Source organism: Channa argus, chromosome 21 (genome assembly GCF_033026475.1).
Source record: "Channa argus isolate prfri chromosome 21, Channa argus male v1.0, whole genome shotgun sequence".
NCBI lineage: Eukaryota > Metazoa > Chordata > Actinopteri > Anabantiformes > Channidae > Channa > Channa argus.
In genome coordinates, this window is record NC_090217.1 from 15046362 (window position 1) to 15066485 (window position 20124).

General features: G+C 39.0%; 1 protein-coding gene across 6 annotated transcripts in view; it reads right to left on the bottom strand.

The window, feature by feature from the left end:
• Window positions 1-1521: 1521 nt before the first annotated feature.
• The window catches only part of ano2b (anoctamin 2b), a 58658-nt gene continuing 40055 nt past the window's right edge, over window positions 1522-20124 (bottom strand). For all 6 annotated transcript variants that reach the window (XM_067490152.1, XM_067490154.1, XM_067490153.1 and 3 more), the window contains 6 exons: window positions 18445-18587; window positions 15407-15559; window positions 14664-14716; window positions 13473-13651; window positions 5614-5719; window positions 1522-4431 (listed from right to left, as the gene is read on the bottom strand). In XM_067490152.1, the coding sequence (XP_067346253.1) occupies window positions 4048-4431; window positions 5614-5719; window positions 13473-13651; window positions 14664-14716; window positions 15407-15559; window positions 18445-18587 (1018 nt within the window). In that variant the 3' untranslated portion in view covers window positions 1522-4047. The remainder of the gene's footprint in view (window positions 4432-5613; window positions 5720-13472; window positions 13652-14663; window positions 14717-15406; window positions 15560-18444; window positions 18588-20124) is intronic.

The following is a 20124-nucleotide window of genomic DNA, read 5'->3' on the forward strand; positions in this document are numbered from 1 at the left end:
TGTAGAAGGTGTATACTGGCCCATAACAACCAAGCTGGTGGATGCTCCAAAGAAAGCAGTAATTGATACATGGTTAAAAACAAACCTGTACAACACAGCTATAATAAAGAAAAATGCAAAAATAAATGAATTTAAACTATATAAACACTATTATTGATTGTAATAGTAAAAGACAACACATCAAACTAATAAATTAGATTATTTTTCGAAAATAGTTTTTTGTTCTGACAAAAACATATGGCAAAAATATTTCATGGCTAGTTACTGAACATACATTTTTAACAGGCAGGTGTCCTGACTGAGTACGTAAAGAACATTCTAGAAAGGCTTTCAGAAGCAAAGATGGGTTGAGGTTCACAACTCTGTGAAAGCCTTAATAACAATTTTTCCGAACGCAAAATGGTGAAGATTTGGGGAATTTTATCATCTGCAGCACGTAGTATTATCCAAATATTCAGAGAAATCATGCAAATCTCTGTACACAAAAGACTACAATAAAAGTTGATAATGAATGTCGGCCATCTTCATGAGATTTAAAATAAAGACGATCCTTTAGTGGAGATCACGCCACCGGAACACCTTTAAAAAAACCACTGTCAGTGAAAATAGTTTGTTGAAAAGTCTATTGTGCAAAGAAATGACCAAAATATAAAAAGCACCTAGAAATGCTTCTGCCTTCTCTGGGCCGAGGCTCATTTAAGATATACTGAAAAATGAGCTTTACTATTTGGGACACATCTGTTAGTGTGCTGCTCTAATCGTTTGATCCTAACAAAGACTTGTAGGACGTGTAGGAATGAACGAATCAAAACATGAGATTAAAATCATTTTTTCTGTACTGGGCAAACAGTAAGAAAAATTACTTTCACCATATCTGAGGTCAAAAGAATATCGAGGGCCACAAAAGAAGTGAACCCAGCATAAGTAAACATAGACCTGAGACAAAGACACATTTTAAATTCGCTGTAAAAAGTCCTTCCATGTCCATACATTCAGTGTTTTTATTTTCAAATTATTATATTTTTGTCCTTTATGGCTGATCCTGAGTTCAGTGTCGCCGCAACGGATCTTTTGTCCGCATGTTGATTTGGCACAGTTTTTACACCGGACGCCCTTCCTGACTGAACCCTCCCCAATTTCTAGCGGGCTTGGGACCGGCACTGCGCAGCTGGGGATGGGGATGGGCTGTTGGGGGTTCGGTGTCTTGCCCAGGGGCACTTCGACACGTGGTGGGGAAGAGAGGGGCACGAACCACTGCCTCTATGGCCGGTAGGCGGCCACTCTAACAACTGAGCCACTGCCTGTGGCCTCTGTGCAACCTTGCAATTTAAAACATCATACAAACATTGCAACATGCACAACAATTTTTTTTTTTTAAGAAAAGCTGTTAAAAATCAGGCAACAATCACAAGCAATTCCACAAAATTATGGAGGGACTGTATTACTATTATGCTGGTTGCAATGCCACATTCCAACAAGCACAGAAACGCGTTTCAACCGTTATGTTTATTGTTTGGAGTATGTTTCTTTTGGTTAGGTGATCCCCAAATGGGATAATATGGTTAGAAAGGACAATAAAATAAAATTAAATAAAAAAAAAAAAAAAAAAAAAAAAAAAAAACAGATCCTCGACATGAAAGCAAACAGATCACACAACATGTAAAATTATTTTATAACCCATCAATCAGCCTAAATAAGTTAAGAATCTGGTAGGAAAAAAACATTTCGCTTCTTAAATGACAAAAATCAATTTAACACCACTATCACAACTTTTTTGTCTTAAATCCATGTGAATATGTTAAAAAAGCAACAGTCTGTCACTGAGTCCTTATGTAGCAGACAGATTTGGTGTTGCATTGGAAAAACAGCGTGTTTCAGCACTGAATGTTTACAGCATGTGGGCACATTGTGTTGGGGGGGTCTTCAATTCAAAGTTACTCATCAAGTAACCCAAATATCTGCATATGCATACGTGTCTGTTGTCAGCCAACATGACACCTTGGCAGCAGAATTGAGTCTTCCACACCATAACGAGCTCGTTTGACCTATTCCAACTTAGAATTGAAGTTTAAAAGAGGTTTTGCTAAGAAATCAGGACACAGCATACATTACTTTCATTTTTACCTTTGCACGTATCAGGCCGGGTCAAGTTTCTGCTGTTGAAGCACCACCTGCATCACAACGATATATAAACAAATATATTGACTGTTCATAGCAGTGGTCCCATATCAAGTGTAGGCACCAAGAAATGTTTTACCATATCACTTACTGCAGAATAAACTCCAACAGCCTTAACATTAGCTGATACATTACAATGATTCCAACTGGGTCAATGAAAGGGACACAGCTGATGTTAGCTGGAGGCTCCTCTTTGTTTAATGTAAAGTGTGCAGGAGGTGCCACCGACTCAGCAGGGGGTTGAAATACTATGAATTAAAGGGGGGGTATCTATGTCACTATTATTAAGTTACAGTAATTAGTTTTCACTTTGTCTGTAAAAAGATAGTCACGTTAGCTTCTGGCTTTAGTTTCCAGGTGAAATTTGAACATAACAGCACAATAGGTCCATCCAAATATTGAATGTTGAAAGAGACAACGTGTAACCTATGCCATGTAGGTTTATTGAGAAAAGTGAGAAATTTGTTGTGTATTATATGGAACACACAGTTGTCTTGGTGTCTTTTAGCAACACCAGCCCCGAACGGTTAGCAAAATAAATAAATAAATAAATAAACGGCGATTCCAGCAGCTTACAAACCCTCAAAAAAATAAATCAATAAATACATTTAAATTGTATGTATCATTTTAGTTTATATTTCAATACACAAAAAGTAAGGAAAATTCAACTTTCAGTTTGACTTGAACATAAAAAGCTAATTTAATTAGTATGTTTTATAAGTTGTTATCAACTACAGAATACATATTATATAGCTAGACCAGATGGTAATTTTGCTAGCTTACAAGCTGAAATGATTTAAACATATATCTGATGTATCAATGTTGAAATGGCCAAAGGGCCCAGTTATACAAAATAAAATCTCTTTACAGTCTGTTTCCCAACAGCTGACCTCCAACATGGTTGCTACAAGTAGAGTGACACCACAAACGTCCTTTGAGCAAGACATAGTTCATCCATTTGTGTGCAGAAGACCCATATTTATGATTCACCGGCAGCAATGTCAAAGTATACAGTCTGGTATTTCATAATCAAGAAATGCTGATGAAGTATCTGTGTAGTTTTACGGCCATTCTACATTCAGCAAAAAAGTCCATATTCATTTAATCCTAAAATTATATCGTGGAAGTTATGAGTGGCGTACAGTGATGTGCCACGTTGGCAGACGCATCCATCCGTCAATACGTAGGGGAAGGGTGTCGAAAAACAACGAGCAGCAGATGGGTATTGACAGACAATACGGTTTTTGTAAAGTGGATTCGAAATGTTTCCTGAACTCATTGGAGAAATGAACGCTTATAGTAGACTATCGTGTATTGGAAATATGGAATTGTTGTAGCTGCTACAGATTTAGTTAAAAACAGAAATACATAAAGCACATTAAGAATGAACATCCCCAGCATTAGAAGAGAGCCACACTGTCCATTGTCAGTTTATGGTGATCACGTGTCCGTCACTGAATCTGTCCCTTAGCATAAAGGTCTTTCTTTGTCTCCATTATCTTCCGGGTTCTTGTAATATTTGATTGTTCAGGCTAATGAAGTAATTATTGCTTATCTACGCTATGACGTTAATGGGCCTCGCTGAATCATTTATTTTTACCAAAAAGTAAAAATGATAACACTTGATAAGGTGAACAGTCGGTGCGAAGAGGAACAGCAACACACCCATTCAACCAGTGTGGACATAGCACATTCAACCACGCTGAAACCAATGAATTCGTATTGTTTAATTTAAGGCTGTGCTTGTTTTTATCACAGCACTACTACTGTGTCACACAAAATAGTACACAAGAGACATACACAGCCCGAATCACCCAAGGAATCATTCGGAGGCCCAGCTGGAGCAGCTCCACAGAGGTGTGTGTTTTGTTACACAGCAGTGTGCCTGGAATTTTCATTTTCCTTCCTGGGTGGTGAGGGCGTCTTCCTGGTGAATTGGCTGAAGCTGGCGGCCCTACATCTTGCCCTCGGTGCTCCTCCTCCATCTCCAACCAGGGCCTGAGTTTGGCCTAAGGGTAGAGTGCTAGAGCGTCCTGGGGTGGGGACACCCTGGGCTTGTTGGAACACGTTGCTGCCCGGTTGGAAGGCATTGTCCTTGGCGAAGAGGCTCTGGATGAGCTGGAATTTTTCCTTCTCTTCCCGCAAGAAGACGTCAACCAGGAGTTTCTTCTCCCTTTTGAGTTGCTCCACAATGTTTTTGGGGACGTCTGGGATCACCCAGGCAACCACGAGGCTGAGGAACATCACCAAGTTCTAATGGAAGAGGGAGAAAAGATAAGAAACAGATGGACGTGAAGACAATGGATAAAAGATGCATCCATTCATTTAACCCCATGGATATTAAAAGGGTCCTGATTCCGTAAAGAACAGGTTTTCAACACAAATGTACAGTATATGAACCGCACTTTATGTGAACCATGTGGATGGGCACATTCCGAGCCTTTATAATGTCAAAAGTATTCATAAAGCCACATGAAAGTTCATATTAATGGCTTCTTTTATGCTTTTATTATTTATTTTTTAATCTTAGTGGTATTTTAAGATCAGACTGTAAATTGTGGAACAGTTTGCATAATTTTAAGGTCCCAATATTTCATTGCACATAGTTGTACTTTGAAATACATCTTCCCCATTTCTCTAGTTTCTATTTGTTCACCATTCAAACGTGCGCTAAACTAACTATTAGCAAACGGCATTTCAATACACCCATGGTTGTACAGACATTAATAACTGGATGACTTTAATACTGATACAAATGTAAAAACATGTAGATCCTCAGGCAGCTTCTGTAGTTATACTGTCTTTTAATATTAGTACCCAGATTTATGGACACTTAATAGCAGTGGACATTGTACATAATGATGTTTGTGGGAATCGGTGTCTACATAAAGTCTGACAGGAGCAGCATTGTTGAGAATTTACTAAATCCTGTTTATGTGTTTCACACTGACAAATGCTTTTTATTGATGAGAGTCACATGCAGTGACCAAACACACTGCCTTTAATTAGCTTAGCTGCTATTGCTAATAAAATGTCTTTATCAAAAGAGAATAGATATAAGGCACACGGAGAAATCAGAATGCTGTAAACTGTAACAACTGACAATTCTGCTAGCTTGCTTTGCTCTGGCGACTGGGTTGTAGTTTTATAATACGTTGTCTGTCACTTAGTTTCAGAAAACAGGACAGGACACGTAAGGGGTACAGAGAGTGTAGGGAGTGATAATTGTCTTGTTTGATGGGGTCTCATTAAGACCTCTAGTGGCTAAAGGGAAAGTAGTTATAAAAGCTTAAAAGGCAATAACAGTAGTAAGCCTATCCCTGTCCCATCTTATTTGAAACATATCACTGACATCACATATTTAGTTACATTCTGATCAGGCACAATCAGTCAGAGTATTTGCTTTTTATTCAGCCTTTCTGTCTCTACGCATACCTGGAATAGTATGACGAAAGCCAGCCTCGCAGCCAGGACACACCAGTACTGTTTGGAGAACTGGTACGCGTCTGGAGACCAGGGGGGTTCTCTGTAGTCTTTATACCTAGAACAAAGCATACGTGCATTAAGTGTCAACCAAGGAAGGCACCACCCACCGGGAACCGCAGATGCACAGTGCAGAGTCTTGATTTATATGTACCAGGCTGAGAACTAGCCTCATTAAAACATACTCCTCCACCACACAGCTTGGGACCCCAGTCAAAGCACAATCAACTGTTTTCTTTATAGTACATTCTTTATTGTCCTGGCAAAACAAACAGCAGAAAAGTTGAACCACATGTTGAGCTAATGGTGGTCAGCATGTTTAAATAAAGAGAGAGAGAGAGACAGAGGGAGAGAGAGGCAAGAAGAAATAAAAAGAAGTGAACACAGGTAGAAGACTCGGGGAACACAATAATAATATAGACAAAGTAATAGGAAGAATATGTGGGAAAATCCGAAGTATGGCAGGTTATGCTATGGTTCAGTATCACTGAAACAATATTTCCCTTGTTTGCCATTTTCAGGCTTCTGGTTTGAACCAAGGTAACTAACTGAGCTCGAGACATTACTTGATATAAGTTGCACAGACTGCAGGTTTGGTTCAGGTGGTGGTAATAACAGGCTGTAAAAGGTCTTAACAATAAAAGATTGGTGTAGTAATGTGACAGCTGCAGAGCCAGAGCTGCTGTCGCTGCTGCTTCTGAATTTGTTGGCTGCAGTGCAACGAGAAATGATCCACGAAGGTAATGTAACTGCAAACTACGGAGTTTCGAGGAGGAATGTGATCTGTTGTTATTTTCTGTCACCATCTGCTCATAATAAAAATAAAAACAACTGAAAAATAAATATATAAATCAAACCAAAACAAAATCTGGTGGATTAGCCTTTATGAACACGTACTGGTTAAGTAACATAAACAAGCACTTAGTTTAGATGAACCAGCTACTTGGTCAGTAGTTCCTGTTTCCTGGTGGATGCAATCACTCTGCGTCTTGCACTTTAAAGTAAATTTATGATGGAGTCATTTTGAGACAAGACAAGTTAAGTATGTAACAAATTAATAACTCATGAGCCCAAAAGCAATAAAAGACCCATTTTCAGTTCCAGATATATTGATATTTCCTATTAGAACTGAAGCTACATGTCCTTCTAGATAATAACCTGATGAAGAAAACCTTAAAATGTAACTCAAACAATCTATGTGTTATTGTTATGATGTAACAATATGTATTCTTGCGTTGGTCCTCAGTAGTGCCATTTAAAAAGGCGACTAAAACACTGGTTCATCACTATCCACAACTGTGCTGCTGAGATTAGATAAGACCACCCTCGCTGTTTTAATGCTGCAATGCTCCTCATGTTTGTGTAGTGTTAACTTCTTAGGATGTGGTACTTAGGGTACTACATGTACATTAAACTTCCTTTTGACTTCCCTGTATCAAAATATCTGTCCTTCTAGCAGAAAAACTCGTCCAGACGACATCACTTGAAGGACCCTTGAGTTCAGAATATATCATCGTGTTGCTCATACTATGGAGGTAACAATCATGTTCAACATGTTTTTCCAGAGCTCCCCCAGATGACATCATCTGAACTTCTGATAATGAAAAACTCCTCCGGGTGATGTCATGTTTAAGCAGCATGACAGAACTCCAGAGAGTGACAGAAAGTGAACTCTGTAATGAGAATAATGTGCTGAAAAACGACAAATCGTCTGTAGATATGTTACAGTATCGTCAGTGTAATGCTTTCTTATTTTTTGAAGAGAGGAACAGAATTGGGGAGTGACTGGGTTCCACACACAGTTCTGCTTGTTTGTTACATTACGGTTGGACTTAAGTTTTTAGAAAGTTGAAAGTTGAACGACAGTTTATCTAACGTTAATCTCTAAAAGCCTCTTAAAACAGAGAATGCATCCTCCTAATCCACTGAAGATACAGAAGAGATAAGAAAAATAAAAATAGAAAGAAAGACAAAGATCTCCATTCTGTGGAGCCACAGATAGAGCAGTCTTCCAGTCAGCATCACACTAAATTAGTGCGTCTGAGATGGACATTAAGTTAGATATCAGAGAGGCATTCGATTACAAGAATGAAAATAAGCCTTTGTAGCACTGATCTCAACACAGCCAATCAAAGAGACAGAAATAGCAAATACAAAGATGAAAACATTGTTGCCATATATACTGTAGTAGGACATTGTTTCGCTCGTGTCAAACACAGCCATATTAAGCCATGTGAATAAAATACAACTAAACAATAGTTTGGGTTTTTATGAAATCTATGAAAAAGTTTAATCAAAAATTGCGGGAGACATCAGTCGCACTATAAAACGTTTCACATTGGGTCTTTTACAGTGAACACACAGCAGTTTTACACTGACGGAACTAACCCAGCGTTGCAAGTCATTAACACGTACACACACACACACACACACACACACACACACACACTCAGTCATGAAAAAAATTCCTCGGTAGCGAAAATAGATTAAATGGCCTGATTGAGCTGTCTCGCCAAGTACTCTCACTAAGTACTTGACTAGCAGTATAGAAATAACAGAGGGAGGGCAAAATGTGTGTGTGCGTGTGTGTTAGCTGTGTCTGACTTCTTCTCCTTATACAGTCATGAGAGAGGAATGCTGCCTTGGAGAGTCAACCCATCTCCCCTCTCTTTTTTTCTTTGATCTATTAATTTCCTCATTCACTCACCGATAATTTACACGATCTAGATCAACCTCCAACACGAGCCACATTGTAGAAGGAGACGTCCTGTTCTGTCACGCGCCGGTCAATTTTCCCTTGTGTGAAAGAACCTTTTCACTCTTCCTGTATTTGTGCGCGTGTGCATTTTAAAGAAGCTCCATGTTTGGTTAGAATAGTGCAGCTTGGCACTAACTGGAGCATCTGATTCAATATTCCTTCACGAGACCTCGCAATGAAATTGTGGATAATACGTGAGAGACTTGTGTTCGTATGGTTCTGTGTGTACGTGTGTCCCAGAGAGTCACTTCTGCCAATACGAGGCCTCGTGGGATCCAGAAATACATTTTCAGACAAACAAGGGTCAGACCATTCCCATCCTCCAAACACACACAAACAAACATGCACTATCCCCTCATTACTAAACATGGTTGCTGCCAGGTAACGCTATGGTATCTATCACTATGGTAACAAGATTATCCCACTGTCTACTGTGTGCAGCGACATGTCTGCATCGTCATTTTATGGCCTTTCCAGTGTTTTATCAGGCTCACCTGTGTTTTTCAGTTCCTCTGCTGCTTTCTATGGTTTTGCCCGCTATATTTCCTCTAAAAAGTAGGTGTGTTGGCTCTATAGGTAGTGATAATTTTACTATAACTACCTCTGTAGTAGAAATACAGGAGTACAATTACTCTATTTACTTCCTACTGTAAGGCCATGGAATGATTGTCATTTTAGTTAACTTGTCACCTGTAAAAGTTCACACACGTAAACGAGCCAATGCTGGTGAAAGGATATGACCGAGTGATCTGTTCAGCTGGGAAGTTGCTCCCGATCTATTTCCCCTTACAGTTAGCTGTGATGGCTACATCTTGTGTTTGATTTCCTTATGAATCATAGATATGCTTGACAAATGATTTGACTGAACTCATCTTTATTTTTAGCACTCTCAGAGGCTAATATCGGTCACTCTGCTTACTGCTGTTTAACACAAGTTCTCATTTCCTACAATCTCTCCAACAGAGGCAGCCTCCAAGCCCCCTTGGCTGAGGAGGGGAAATAAGAAATGGGCCTAAAATCTACATCATGTATGTATTAGTTAGAGTTTGTATTCTGAATGTCAGGTTAGCTGCAGGCTGTTTTTACACATTTTCGGTGCCTATGTGCAGACAATAAGTCTCACAGATACTTTTGGGAATGACATGTTATTGACTTTGCCCTATGTCAGATCACAACAAGGTTTAGGATTAATCCACAGAATTATTAGGAATAAGAAGTAACAGTGTGTTTTTCAATAGTCCTGATCCTTAACTTGAAACTTATTCAGTTTTACAGTGAATAGGTTTAATTCACATTCACATTTTAACATCTCAAACCCCATCCCACTGTTGTTCATTAATAAAAGGCAAATGTCAGCGTTTACTGTATAATGACTTTTTTTTCTTTGTCCTTTCGTCTTATCCCGTGAGTTCAGGGTCACCACAGCAGATCATTGTCCGCATGTTGATTTGGCAGTTTTTACGCAGGATGCCCTTCCTGATGCAACCCTCCCCAATTTCTACCGGGCTTTACCCGGCACTGCACAGCTGGGGAGGGGACAGGCCTGTTGGGGGTTCAGTGTCCTGCCCAAAAATGTCTTTTGTGGCATATATTAGTTACTATATTCATGGGTCCTTCATAATTCAAGAATGACAGAAGAGGACTGAATAAAACACAAATATTTTCTATTGATACACTTAGACATCAAATCAGAAAGGACAAAAAAACCCATCCCTTAACTCTGTGGCTGTCACTTGGTGACTCCTGGTGATAAAAGCCTGACCACCGCCAACTTCCTGTCGGCTCAGAAAGCAAGTACTGTCTTGATATGAAGCAGAGAAAAGCCTGAGATTCCCACTATCATAATACTTTTAAAAACCACATCCTGGAAGAGACAAAGGCCTGTAGCACATAAAGCTTCTTGATCACAAAAGATTCTGGTTAATTTACCTTATTTCTTCTTTTGTATTACAGCTCATTTATCTGTTTGTGTTTTATATTTGCACGTTGTTTTCTGTAAATTACAATAAAAACCTCTTTGGCTAAAGATAATTTGATTTAAAACTAACTGTAGGGAAACTCTGGTGATGTTTTCATAACTGACTCAGTCATAACTCAGCAGACTTGCAAATAAATCTGCTTTAAACAACTGAAGATTTAATCTTTAGGTAACATTTTTAGCAATAGCAATACAATGATAACAATTCTACTGAAGGTGAACAGAAATATTTATGCAATAAATATATCCAGCTGAATGTCTTTTCAGCTAGTCTTCATATCGCACAAAGGTATGCGAGCTGCAGTGATTTCCCAAAGTGTTCGCATTAGGCAGCATGTGGTGCCTCCTGGAGCACCACACCACAAGAGTCATGCCATTTTATTTTATAGAGCGATTTCTTGGTTTTCTACAATTTACACAGTGGCAAAGAACACTTAAAATGCAAGAAGGGGAAAATACTACTTGTCATAGTAGTCAAAGGACAGGTGTCTCTAATGTTGAGTTTTTTCTATTCAAGTGACTGTTTGTCATCAGACCTTTTAGAATTTGATCCCGACTCAAAGCTGACTGCTATTATGTCAGTTTCTTAAGTAAGTACCAATTTAGATGTGGCCTGTCCTAGCACTGCTATTATGCCACAATTTTGACCTGTTTTCATACAAGAAAGTACCCACTTGCGCTCAATTGATCCATCATTCACCCCAGCTCTTGAGAGTGACCAACAGGTCTGCTGTCAGTCAGGGGAGGCAAAACACCTTGATTCATCGCTTGTTAATTTACCGCAGCACTTTGCAGCACTTTTAAATGCTGTAGCTAATTTTAAAACATAAAAGCTGCTGTCAGACTCAACCTATTCGCCTGAAGGCAACGTTAAAAACACATTTCTGCAGATTCAAAGCACACAATACAGGAATACTGTAAATCAATGTAACGTTCCTACTGGCAGTGTGAATGCAAACAGTAAAAAAAAAGCCCTTCAAGGTGTGCAGTTCTGATTAGGATGTGGACATCTGAGCGGAGCCTGAACGGATAGGACCTGTTGTTACCCAAGGTTTTGGGTTGGGTTGCGACCCACCACCCTTTGGGAGCAGTGGGCCCCCGTGGTGGGGGGCCCCCGTGGAGCTAGCGCTGAGTGTCTCGCACGGGGACACACCTGGTGGGGAGGCTGGGATTTGATCCGGCAGACTTCTGCATTCCACCCTGCTGCTCTATGCATTGAGCTACCAGGCCACATGATAAGTGCTCGTATTAGAAAAACCCAGCACCAACTCAATTGTGTGAGGCTTGGGTCAGGTTTCCATATGTGATGCAATGTACTTGTCCAGCTCGGATTTGGTTCGGCCATTACACCCTCAGGCTGGATTGTGGCACTCAGTGTAACCAGTGTGCAAAATGTATAGTTTACTCTACTACATTATTATTTAGCAGTAAAGAGAACATATTTGCATAGATGTACAGTGACGCATGAAGTGTCATCCCACACTAACATTTTTAAATGTGATAAAAGCTTTAAAACATTTAACCCCTGTCATACCACCCATTTATCCATCCATCCATTCATATCCCCTTTTTTTGCTGTTACGTCTAAGTGCCAAGCACATTCTCACTTCTCTTGAACTTACTTAAATTTGCATCATTATCCATTTCTGACCTCTTTTTTCGATCCTGCATGTATTCATTCATACAACTAGCGTCCCCAAATTAAATAAAAAATAAAAATAAAAGGAAAGCTGTGACCTGTCAGGAGCATCAGACATACTTTGAATCACACAATGAATTGTATCATTTGAGTTGAGCCCAGAGGCGTTACCCAAACATCAGCAGCTAACACACAGTACACAGTGGGAACGTACGCCATAAACACGGCACACACACACACACATCCCTCTTGAACCATCCTCCAGCTAATTTCACGCTTATACGCGTTGAAGGCGGACATTATCTTGTCGTGTTTCGGGCGTGACGCATCACACTCTACTGACACAAAGACTGTATTCTTGCGTTGTAATTCTTTGCTATCTTATGTAACATCAGGTCGGGCTTAGCTGTCTGTGGGCGCCGGCATCCATGACCTTTTCATCTACAGCGCTTTATACTGATGTTATGAAAGAGATGTTTGCCACTGGCATAAGCGAAAACGCATAGAAGATACAATAGTGCACTGTCTTTGGGTTATGCAGTAATGGATCTTCGTTGGCGTGACAGTATTTTTCATATCCGCCGTCGTTGTCTTAGGATTTGTTTGTGTGTGTGTGTGTGTGTATCTATAGATATGTGTAGTATTGATTTAGCGCAAATGTGCATCTCAAATTAAACTTGGCCATCAGATGTCAGAGTTTCAGATTTGAAATTACTCACACATGTCCGACTTAGACATATAGCTTTGCCAAATATGGCAAATAAGTAAGTTTGTCAACTTTTTCCCACTTGTTTTTTTCTTTACATACCTTGTTAGCACTAACAGACAAGCATATGTCGTATTCTGCAGAAATGAGTGAATTGCTTCATGACAAGTTTGAAAGTAAAAGGGAAATGCAGTAATTGTTCTGCTTCGCTTCCAGCTTGTGCAGATGCTTTGCAGTGTGTTATCAAATATAAAGGTTTAAAAAGAAAATTAAAGAACTGGTAAGACATGGACATAACAGAGACACCCATCTGTTGACTTTAATGGACGCCGTCCTTGAAATAAGCAAGATACAGAGACTGAAGGGGAGATTATGTGTAATTGCAGTGAGGTCAAAGTTATAAGCTGTGACAAGACAGAGATTGGCTGTTTTATCCACTTGGACCAAGTTCCCCAAACTAAATTCCACTGATGTTAAAATAGATTAAATGCCTTCAATGTTTTGAAGATATTTTAGAAAACAAAAAAGCCAGAATGTCTATACACATATAAAGTGTAAAGAGCATAAACACTGAATGTATTGACAAGGTGACAATTGTTGCTAAATCAATAACAATATTGATTTTATAGAACTCATTGTTTTGTCCTTGTATTGGTGTAAGCAAAAATTTGTAACCTTAAGATGTATGCTGTATGTGTGTGTGAGTGTGATTGTGTGTGTGTGTTTTTACCGGCAGAAAGTGATGTCTTTGTCTTCCAAGCTGTTTGGTGCTGTGCCGGGTTTAAAATTAGACACGTTGAAGTAGGAGAGTGTGTGGTCAATGAAGCCATGCATGGTGCCATTAGGACTGTACATGTACTGGTAGACAAGCCGAGGGATGAAGTCAGATGTAAAAGATATCACAAAGGCCTCCAGAGAGAAAAAGGGGAAAAAGGCAGTATGAGACAATTTTCTCATATAAGCAATTCTAAAAAAAAAAAAAAAAAAAAAGAATGAAAAAAGAAAATCGTTTTATCCTGTAGTTTGTGTGTACTGTGTGTACTGTGGGTATGTGTACCCACTGCCTCAAAGTTCTTGAATACATAAAAAGACTCCTGCTGCTTGTTTTTCCAAATCCTCCACAAATCTGGTTAGTATTAAAAGTAAACGGAATAGGGCTTAGTTAGATACCTAAAGACAAATCCTAAGAAGAACTTTCTTCAAGTCCCACACATACACTTGACCTCCACAGATCAGCAGGTTTAAATTCATGATTCTAGAATCTCGTAAGAGCATAACTGATGACATTCATAATATAGTTAATCTGTATTTAGTTTTAAATTTAGTTGTAGTTTTTTAAGTCTGAACTAGACAATCTGTGCAGCCACATGGATGATATGTCAAAATGTTCCAGCAGAGACTGACAACAGGATAAAACTTAAATCCCATACTCTAACATGTCAGTAAAAGATATTATACAATATGTATGCATTCAATTATTATTTCTGTTATATTTACATGTCATGCTACTGCCTATGCAATGACAATTGAATATAGCCACAAATATTATGGAATCGTTAAGCTTTCAGACTTGATGAAGCTCTTTAAAGTTACACACAGGTAGTAATTGTAGTTCTCCTCATGACACATAATTAAACATCACACAAAAACCCAGCAGACTGTCTCTTTAATCCTTTTCTGTTTTGCACTGCAAACTAGTCCAACTGATTGTCTCACAATTTTAAATGTACTGTAAAGACACCTAGAGAGTAAACATCACCTCCCCTGAACACTAATTAAGATGATGGTTTATTATAGAGTAAAAATTATTTATGTACAGTGGGGCCTTCAGGGTGGTGTAGTAACTGTATTTAGGCATCATTGTGTATATAGCTGGCTTATTCATACATAATAAAATGTGGGACATTCCATAAATACTTACATTTATAATGACTGAGAATTTCCCCATCCCACTCAGTATGTTGTACCATATACCTGAAGAAAAAAAGAACAAAAGTGGGTACATATTTGTGTCCATGTTATCATTCCACATTGTTTCAGTGCATTGGGTTGAGAGTCCTGATAAACAGACCTTACAATCTGCAACCTTTCAGTTTAGCAAACCTAATAAACTTGATCAAGGTCAAACCAAAATGAAGGCTGATTTTCTGCATACAGTATATATCTGATTAATGAGTAATTAGCTTTACTGAGCTCAGGAGAAGACTCAGTGCAGACTTGCTTACTGCTGCCCCAGGATTCTGTCTCCGGGCACTTTCATCTCTTGATATTAATAATTTAGGTGTTAATGCAACTTGTTGAAAGTCTTGTAAATAAAAAAGGAGTGTCTAAAAAAAGGAGAAACTTTGAAACGGCTGTCTCCTTCTTACCACTTCTCATTATTGAGTTACACATGAATGCAATACTACAATGCATTTATACTATACGTTCAGAAATAGGATTCATCTAGTTTAAAACAATTAGCTCATCAGATAATAAAATCCATATCTGCAGTCTTTCCCCGACATTCTTTCCTGATGTTTGAAATAGCGATTTAGAGGATTACAGGGGAGATGTTGATACTCCTGTTTTCGTCGGATTTTTCTGCATGAAAATGATCAACATTCAACATATTCTGGTTTATTGTGTATGTGGTTCTTTTCTGATCCAAGTCAACGAGCTTACCAATGTCTTTAGCCCGTATAGCAACTGGCCTGCGTAGCTCTGTAACAAACTTCTTGGCATCCAGCCTGATCTCGATGACATTGTTGAGCAGGGCAAACAGGGGAGCGAGTGGAAATGAAGCCACAAACAAAGAGACGAAACCAAACTGGATGACTGCAAGAGAGAGGGAAACGATAAGTAAACAGGTGCAGCATGGTCATTATTACTGAAATCATTTGTGATGATATATTAGGCCTCCCACAAACAGAGACTACACTATATAACTCAAGTAATGAGGTAGGGACATTTCCTATCAAACTATTGTTTCCATTACAAAATAGTAATAAGCACCCAAGTGTGACTGTGGGACTGTCGGCGGTAGAGCTGCAGAAATGTACCTACTTCACTTTTGTAAACTCATAGAGGTCACTAATCTGGACTTACGGATAAAACAATGAACTACTTCATAACTGAGAAACATGTTTGGTTCAATCCACAAATCAAAACAGCATCTTTGTCCTTCCTCAGAGTGTGGAGAGGAAACATGAGATTAACAAGATTGCTTGTCTGACTGTGGCTGCAATGGAACCTTAGTATTGTGGGAATGGGGTTTTCCAGCGAGCCGAGACTGGCGGCTTCATCTCGCCGTGCAGTGACAAAGAGCAAAGGGGAAGAAAATACGACAGAAGACAGGTGAGCGCTAAAGGGCAAAACTTTGCTATCTACCTGAGCAGAGGTTGATAGGTTCAAGGTTGGCCCAGAAACATATGCACACACAAAGAAGACCCACATCTTAACACAAGTGTAGGGGCTTGCAAGGGACCAAACAAAGAGAAATAAATAATAAATAAAATAACACAATCCACACACCAACAATTCCTACACTACATGATACATGTAGGAAAAATATATTTCTGCCCTTCAGTAACATTAGCACAATCTTTCACCTCTTTGTGTTCATACTCAAGACATATCACATTAAATCTACTCATTATCATATCACCATCATCCAATATGCTGATAACTGTGAGCAAATGGGAAAAGAGTGTTCAGTGAAGGAGGAGACATCTTTCCAGAAGTTACACTGTGTATTAATCAATAGAGGCTAATTCATAGAGTCTTATCACAAAGGACTAGTTATCATTGAAAAACAATATTTTAAAAGGTAATTATAATGTATTGTAACATAACTGTAACGTATTATCTTGAGCAGAGTATTGTCTTGAAATGCAACCCAAATTCCAAAAAAGTTGGGACGGCGTGTAAAATATAAATAAAAACAGAATGCAATGATTTGCAAATCTCATCAAGCCATATTTTATTGAAAATAAAACATAAACAACATATCAGATGTTAAAACTAAGATATTTTACCATTTCATTGAAAATATGAGCTCGTTTTGAATTGGATGGCAGCAACACATCTCAAAAAAAGTATGAACAAGGGCAACAAAAGGCTGAAAAAATAATTGCTGCAAAAAAAAAAATAGAGGAGCAGTTGACAACAAATGAGGTTCACAAGTCAGTAACATGACTGGGTACAAAAGGCATTTCAGACAGATGGGCAGATTCTCCAATCTGTGATAAACTGCATCTAAAATTTGTGAAACAATTTCAGAAAAATGTTCCTGAATGTAAAATTGTTAAGACTTTGAAGATCCCAGCATCTACACTATATAATATCATCGAAAGATTCAGAGAATCAGGAGGAATCTCCGTGCACAAAGGATAAGGCTGCGTGTGATCTTTGGGCCCTCAGGCAACACTGCATTAAAAACAGACATGATTCTCTACTGGACATCACTGCATGGGCTCAGCAACACTTCCAGAAATCACTGTCTGTGAACACAGTTCACTGTGCAATGCACAAATGTAAGTTAAAGCCGTATCATGCAAAGAAGAAACCATATGTGAACATGATCCAGAAATGCTGCCGTGTTCTAAATGGAACCGTTCTGTGGTCAGAGGAATCAAAATTTTAAATTCTTCTTGAAAACCATGGATGCCATGTCCTGCGTACTAAAGAGGGGAGGGACTATCCAGCTTGTTATCAGCCTGCATCTCTGATGGTGTGGGCAGCTTACATATCTGGAAAGGCACCACCAATGCTGAAAAGTACGTAGAGGTTTTGGAGCAACATGTGCTCCCATCCAGACAACGTCTTGTAGCGAGGGCCCTGGATATTTCACCAGGACAATGCTAAACCACTTACTGCATCCATCACAACAGCATTGGTTTTGCAAGAGACGAGTCCTGGTGCCAAACTGGCCGGCGTGTAGTCGAGACCTTTCACCAATAGAAAACATTTCATGCGTCATAAAGCAGAAAATCTGGCAACAAAGGCCCAGGACTGTTGAGCAGCTAGAATCCTACGTTTTACACATCGTCCCCACTTCTTTGGAATTAAGTTTGTACGATTCAAATCACATTTCATAAACAATTGGTGCTGTAATAGTTTATATTAGCATTTTTGTTTTTTTTTTCAACAGTGGTACCATAACTGTATTTGCATGTGTAAAACAACCTTGGAATCATAATTGATAGAGTTATTTATACATTTAATCTGCATAATAATTTCCTTAAGAGATTCTTTCATACACTCATTTATTTAAAAGGGACTAGTTTGCATTAATTGTGATTGGTAAGCTTGCAAGGGGCTAGGAAATGCATTATATTAATTAGTGTTGTACAACCATGTGTATACAGGCAGACAAAACAAGCCTATGTTCCATCATGAATTTTCTTTTTCCTGTTCTATAGTTTTTGTCAATGTCTTTGCCAGTGTTTGCAGCAATATTCCATATGGATGTCACACACCTTGCTGGACTACAGTACCTATCTATTTTTCTTCTGTGCATGAACAAAAACAAATTCAAATGGCCTCTATAGCAGATTCATAAGCTCCGTTCATAAGTTCATGTGTACAGTCAGTAAGAGTAGTATCAGTAGTATTCATTTTAAAAAATAAACTGGCCCTTAAACCGCTGGACTTTCTCCATATTTTGTGTGTGTGTGTGTGTGTGTGTGTGTGTGTGCGTCCACGCCCACATGAACACTCACTCATCTCCATGTATTCAGGCGTGAGGCCTTCAAAGGCAACCAGAGCATAGTCTAAGTTCCACTGCTGTGGAGGTTTCTCCTCCTCCTTCTCCTTCTCAGCTGATCCTTTATCCTTTAATGCACGCACCAGCTTTTTCAGCTTCCTGTCAGGATACAGGGGGAGATGGTGGCAGAGATTAATGTATGTAAAAGGTGTAAAAATAGAAACCATAAAAGTATGCATAAAAGTATTTCCACGCATCTTGTGCGTCTACTCTGTGTGTCCTTTAGCAAACTATACTGTATATGTACATGCACCGTTTGAATTTGCATAACATATTTTGTTTAATAGTGCATATATGTTTTTATTTGCATGTGAGACTCTATACTGCTTATAAACAACTCTAACCGCCCAACAGCACTTAGCAAATAAGTGGTTATCACACAAACACAAGGGAGTTACAGTTTATAGAGTGCATGCTAGGCACCGGTGAACTTGGTAATGATGTTGGTGTGAAAGCAGAATAGAGTTTTATGCTGTAGCTTTATGTTTCAGCTACAGTATGTTTCTTCTACTTCCTTCACATGTTTTGTCCCCTGGCGAGTGATGTCATACAGTGTCATATTCGTTATTTTGAATGTGAAACACATCACCTGTCCAGATAATTATTGCTCAGCTCTGTCGCACTTTACGGATTTTGTACAATTCACAGAGTCTTAAGTGCTTCTATAAGTTAATATTTGACTCTAATCATATGCCTTTAAACTCCACTAGACTAAGATAATTTAGTAGCAGATGGCTTCAGTTCAAGGAAGTAATCGTTTTTTAGGCAAAGCATAACAAATGAATATATATACAGTAGTTTATGGCTGTATATTTGTTTGGGTCAAACTAGTAGGATCTTTAAATTACTTAAAATTTATTAAGTAGAAATTTTAGTTATGTGCAGGCCTCGCAACTTCTAAAGTTCAATTCAAGATTCGTTGCACTGCAATGAGTACAGAAGAGCGCTGTCATCCAAATGCAGCAAAAACAACGACTTATTATTTAACAGGCCATGACTGTTTTGAGCCAGTCACTTATTTGTGACTGTCTCTATGGGTGGGAACACAGAATGACGCTACTGTGAATTCTCTATAGACCTGAATCCTCTCTGGGAGGATGTGCAGGCTCAGCCCACAAGCCCTTGGTTCTCTTAAGGATGCACCACCTTTGTTGTGAGCGTTAATTGTAGGATACCCCCCTGGGAGCCTACTAAGGTGTGTGTTGGGGAGATAGCCAACCATGATGTAGTCTATAAGACACAAAATATTCTATTATGTATCGGACATATAAGCACGACTACCCTACAATGAAGTAGAAGGTAACTACTGTCCCACCCCCCCACAGAAGAAAACAAGAGGTTATTGACATCTAGACTGGTCTAGATTAAGGTTGTCTCTGCACTATGAGGAGAAACCCTTAATATTGATATGCCCACAGATTAGGACTTTTAGCTTTTCAGTGGGTGAATGTGCAGCAGAAGAGGGGCTGGTGTGTAGGTAGGATAGTATGTGCTGTGGCTCGCTGATCCCTCAGGACATTCTCAAGAACACAATGTCCTGAACACAGCCTCACCTTACAGATCTAAAGGTCAAGCTGTGCTTACAGCGAAAAACAGTGCAGCCTGAAGCTAAAAGCCACCTCTCTTCTGTGACAGT